General features: G+C 36.3%; 1 protein-coding gene across 1 annotated transcript; it reads right to left on the bottom strand.

The window, feature by feature from the left end:
• Nucleotides 1-211: 211 nt before the first annotated feature.
• On the bottom strand, nucleotides 212-5616 carry LOC126198849 (INO80 complex subunit B). The gene has a single exon (XM_049935435.1). The coding sequence runs from the start codon at nucleotides 5426-5428 to the stop codon at nucleotides 4508-4510; it is 921 nt and encodes a 306-aa protein (XP_049791392.1). The 5' UTR covers nucleotides 5429-5616; the 3' UTR covers nucleotides 212-4507.
• Between the last annotated feature and the right edge of the window lie 270 nt (nucleotides 5617-5886).

Genomic DNA, 5886 nt, shown 5'->3' with positions numbered 1-5886 from the left:
AGAATAATTATTACTCCCATGCATTTACATTTTTGGTTCATGAAATTCAAACCAAGGAAAGTTCAGGTTGGAAAAGTAACAATATTATGACAAGACTAGATTGCTACTCGCCATAAAGAAGACACATTGAGTTGCAGACAGGCATGATTCTGGCTGCAGCGGCTGAAGATAATAGTCGTGTGTATGAGCTGTGCTTGCATGTGTGAATTCATGTTTGCTTTCCTTTCTGTGGAAGGATTTGAACAAAAGCACAAATGTGGAACAGTCTTTTCATTGTGCCTATTTGCAACTCAACATGTCATGTCTACAGCATGTAACAATCTATCCTTTTCATAATATTACTGATTCACTAACTTCATCATTAGAGACAGTTTAATCTGTAAATAAGAATGCCCATCTATTTCAATTTCATAAAAACGCACATGTGTCACCATTACAGCCCTACAACATGGTTACATTCATTCAACAAGCTGGTGAATGACTAAATTTCATGACAATGTGAGGACTATAGTCAGCATATTGCATAATTGTCAGGATCAGGAGTGGGGGATAAAGAAGGATACTGGCTCGGTATTGTTTATCTTCAGTTGTTGAATTTATGGAGATCAATATATGTTGAAACTGTGATTACAATGCTGACAATGCTTGTTAACTTAAAATTAATTCTTATCACTATAAACTACCCTGCAATATGTACACTGTCTTTATTAATACGTGCAACATGTAATTGCAATGATAATACAACATTTGTGATAGCACATGATTCATACTATGAAATAATCTAGCAGATAATGTAACAAGTCATTGTTTTATGCGGCATTTAACAATATGACTACAGTAAGCTGCATTAAATAATTCCACTAATGCAGATAAGTCTGTTTTTGTTTCTAGTCTCTGCCAACCTTAGGAATCACACAATACTATGTTCAATAACAACTTTATAGCCTTTGCAGTCACTATGTTCTTGTGGTTAAATGAGTGGAGGAATATTTTCTGGTGCATGGCAGGTGAAATCTTTGATTACTTTTCAGAAAGGGAAAGTTACCATATCACAAGCACACAGATAATAGTCACTGAACTGAATGAAGCAAGTGGAGCTTGCTCTCTCCACACTGACCCTCTACTCACAGCAGGGACAGGTCTAATTTCTTCCACTCCTCGCGCTACTAAGGTTCAAGAAATAGTTGACAAATAGTGTACTACCTTGGATACATGTCATTATCCTCATGTTTGGCTCAAATCAGATGAAATGATGGTAGGGTCAAATCCATCTCTATGTATCAATCTACTTTACTTAAACATACTAAGTACACAAACTAATAAGTCTGTTCAGCCTTCATCAGACTGCATACTTGTACAGCATTTAAAAAACGACGCTTTGCGTATAGGAAAGAACATGTATGTACAATTTTTGTTTTAACGCAAAATACTAAGCCCTCTCACTGCCCACTTACAGAGAACTTAATTTCATCGCTGATAAACGTAAAGCTTTAGGGAAAAGTGTATTCTTGTATTTAACGAAATAAAAATCATTTCAGAAATGCAGTGAGAGGACCAAGTTTGCCTAACAGGGAAGTTACTGATGTGAAATTCTCGCATCATTAGGAAACTTTTATCATCAAATGTAGGCAATAATTACTCCTTGCTCCAACTAAATGCTGGATTGTTCTTTTGGAGAGAATTTCTCTGAAAAAATTAGGATTGTTATTGTGCAAATAACTTTGTTAAAAGTGAGCAGTTCTGTGGATAGGCTCTAAATCTAGTTATAAATCTATTACTCATTTGTCGCAACTGTATGGAAAATTTTATAATGGGTTATAAATAAATAAAATTACTATTCTAGAAGTAGGGTAAAAACTGTTCTTGACAGGGAAGGAATACATCTGATTTTATTTGTATATACCTATTCGCTTCAAATTCTTTACACATCAGTTTAAAGTAATAAAAACTGTCACATCTATGAAATTAAATAAGCAACCTATTTGATTTCTTTGAACAATTAATATTTATAGAAATATGATTTTAACTGAAGTGTACCGATACAACCAGGCATCAGCTACCAAGATAAATTCAAATGAATATTATAAATTGAATCAGGAATAGCACAAAATAATCTCTTCAAATGGCAAATGGAGCTTAAGTGTACAAGATGTGTAAAATACTTCAAATCACTATATTTGCATACTAAATTTTATGTTTACACAATGCAATTATATAACATACTTATTAACTCCAACATGCAAGGGAAAATATTCAATACTAACAATCCTGTTTGTACCAACTGAAGCAGTCTCAGAATCACGTGAGATCTGTTCGAAAAGATAAGAGACTGTAGAAGCAATTAGAGGGCTCCAAACAAAACAGATTCCAATCTATTGAATGACCATACTTGTCAGCCTGAAATAGAAAAAGCTGAGGCTTTGGAGCCAAATTCAGCCAGCAAAACTAAGAGTGCTAAAATACAATCATATGTACTATGACTACCAACTCTCACTTAACGAAAATATCTCCATATATTGAAAGTGATGATAAATGACATAAATAGATTGCAATGTTCAAAGTGGAAAACAGGAAAATATTTATTGTAATTTATATGTATATCAAGGTAATGTTGAAAGGGTGAAATTCAGGTGACGTGCCTTACAATGTGTGGTCAGCAAGCTACCGCAACAAAGATAAGAACAATATTGCTTTCTTCCTGAACGGGCAACGAAAATATTATGTATCATTTATGAAGTGTTATGAGTATTTGTTGTAATTTCTCCTTCTATAAAACAGATTTCAAAATGTCTACATTAAAAGCGGCATTCATGTTCTGTGGTGTAAGTTATCACTTTTGGTAAAGTGGAGTGTTACCAAATGTCTACTTAGCCAACAAATGATGATCACCACAGTGATAGTATTCTTATCAGCTAATTATGGGGTTTTGAAGTTTTTCATTGTTTGTGTATGTACACTGATACGCAGGGATTCCACCATCTTCAAGGTGGGACAACAATGGCAATTTTGACACACACTGCAGTACCTGTTGGCTGGAGGTTATTCTGTGCTATGACATCCCAGATCTGAGAAGTCGGGTGCACCACCCAATAAATCAGGCGTCTTGACAATGGTGCTGATGCTACAGAGGACGTAAGACTACTCGTTCGTTGCCAGATCTAAGAAACTATTATTAATGTCATATAGAATGGATTTAAGATCATACTACACGTATGAACATGAACATTTTATGAAGTGTTGCAGTATTGTAACAAAACTAACAACATTGTATTTCAGAAGAAGTGCTTTCTATTATTCAGTAGAAAGTTGAAGACATATTAAAAACTTCTAGATTATAGTACAGGAACAGCTGCGATGGTGAAGAAGGCCACATTAAGAAGAAAATGCATGGTTTGTTTCAACAATTAATCAAGAATCAGAAATTCAAAATTTTAGAGTATCGGCACTTGTAATGTGAACAAACACTATTTCAGACACAGTTACATTTCAGTTGCTGCATGAAAATTTAAAGACATGATGTTACTCATTTTTTTGCATGCTTCACACACCCACAAGAAATACTGATTATAGCACTCAGATTATTAAAATGTTATAAATGTCATTCATATTGAAAAATGTAATTTCTGTTTTACTTCTACATGTTGTAAAAAGTTTCTAGTATATTACAAACTTAGTGCAATTACCTATTCAGTTTAACAGGCAACTGAAGTCATCAGAAACTGGAAAAGTGTGGCTCATCAGTTGTAACAAAACAACTCTGAAATACTTAGCAGCTTACAACCAAACCTAGATCTCGCACTACACAACAAATCAGTCTGTCACGGCAACCAACATTTCAGGTGGGGGGAACCATCACAAACTCACTTTTGTCTGTGAATTCTGTGGTGGGAAAACTGTTGCACCACCCAATAAATCAGGCGTCTTGACAATGGTGCTGATGCTACAGAGGACGTAAGACTACTCGTTCGTTGCCAGATCTAAGAAACTATCATTAATGTCATATAGAATGGATTTAAGATCATACCACACGTATGAACATGAACATTTTATGAAGTGTTGCAGTATTGCAACAAAACTAACAACATTGTATTTCAGAAGAAGTGCTTTCTATTATTCAGTAGAAAGTTGAAGACATATTAAAAACTTCTAGATTATAGTACAGGAACAGCTGCGATGGTGAAGAAGGCCACATTTTCAGCTGCTTCTTTCTGAAACTTAATTTTAAGTCTGAAGGCTGCTGCTTTAGCTTGCTCGGTATCTTCATACTCTGTACCATCTTTCTGTTTCCCACTAGCGGTCTGGAAATAAATATGTGTGTAACTACAGTCAGATTAAGAACAATATGTAGGGCACCTATGTTATGATGTGAATAAAAAACAATTTTACACCTTCATTTAAATATAAATAAATGTCACCTTGCACCCTGCACAATTCTCAAGTCTCTTTGGGCAATTTCTGAATAATTAACAATTCACAAATGTACCAGTTCCTTAAATGTAGGGCATGTTCACGACATCCATAGCTCCAAGTTACGCTTATAACACTCTAAACTACAAAGTGGTACTTTCGTTTTTGAACAAGAATATTTCTTGATATTTTTACAACCTGAAACGCCGCAGTACTTCATAACAGGCACTGCTGGAGCTTTCTGAGGTTTGATAGGAAAGTCTGCACCAGGCGGCATTGCTAGTACTACACCCAACGTTCCATTATAATAGGTCTCACATGGCCCTTGCTGACGTTCTGTCCTGTGCTTGATAGTTGCTTTTCCCGATTTTGATTCCTGCTTCTTCAATAATCGTTCCATTGTCTTTTTCTTATCTTTCTCGCGCTTCTCGTTTGCTAACTGCTTTCGTTTTTTCGATTTTAATGCTGCCTTTTCAATAGCTTCTGCTGTCATTACCTTTTCTTTATATCCAGAAGGCAACGCCAACAGCTGTTCAGATTCAGGCCCACATTCTTTATCGGTTTTCCGCTCGAACATAGCCCTCTGTCTTGCAGTCATCAACTTGGGATCCTTCGGCTTAATTTTCTTCAGTTCGTCATCAACTTCTTCCAGCTTACCAGATTCTATTGCGTCTAACCACCTCTCCTCTTCACTCGACGTTCCACTTTCCTTTCCTTTGACTCTCTTCTTTTTTGATGCTTTCGGCGAAGACCCTTGCTTTTCGACAGGTTTCGTAGGAGACGACTTATCTTTAGACTTTTCTTGCACATTCGTTGCATTCTTTTCAGCTGCTTCTTTCTGAAACTTAATTTTAAGTCTGAAGGCTGCTGCTTTAGCTTGCTCGGTATCTTCATACTCTGTACCATCTTCTGCAGTTTTGCGTTTCTTATGCCTCTTATGCTTGTGTTTCTTGTGCTTCTTTATTGGTGTATTGTCAATTACACCTTCATCGTCGGAACTGCTTTCTTTCCTTTTCCCCATCTCTCGCAAGTGTGAGGAAAATATTGCCTCCGAAAAGATGCAGTAGAGACACTTTCACACAATGCTGCCACGATTCCACTGCATCTGTTGCTTCCTATCCAAGCGTTAACTAACTTTGGTAAACATACTGATGTTTAGTAAATATTTACAGTTTTCCAGAGCAACTCTCGCCAAAGATATGTCACTTCACCATAATGTAGATCCAAGTTTAACAAGTTCTGTAGACTCTGCTGGCATGGCTGTGAATCAAAGAGAGACATAATTAATCTCTTCGGTTATACCCTAGAAACAGAGTCACTATGAGGTTTCGGCTGATCGACGTTTAGGGCGATATATTGTTCACTTGACGGAACGTCAAAACACTTGGCGCTACATCTGAGATGACGCAGGCTGTCAACGCAACCGAACGTCAAAGTTTCCTGGGAAGAATTATTTGACATCGATGTTGATATGGAAAC

This window comes from Schistocerca nitens, chromosome 8, assembly GCF_023898315.1.
Source record: "Schistocerca nitens isolate TAMUIC-IGC-003100 chromosome 8, iqSchNite1.1, whole genome shotgun sequence".
Lineage (NCBI taxonomy): Eukaryota > Metazoa > Arthropoda > Insecta > Orthoptera > Acrididae > Schistocerca > Schistocerca nitens.
This window is presented reverse-complemented; position numbering and strand designations above follow the sequence as displayed.

Bases quoted from the DNA above. Each gene is read 5' to 3' on its own strand.
- LOC126198849 (XM_049935435.1), bottom strand. From the start codon at position 5,428: ATGGGGAAAAGGAAAGAAAGCAGTTCCGACGATGAAGGTGTAATTGAC.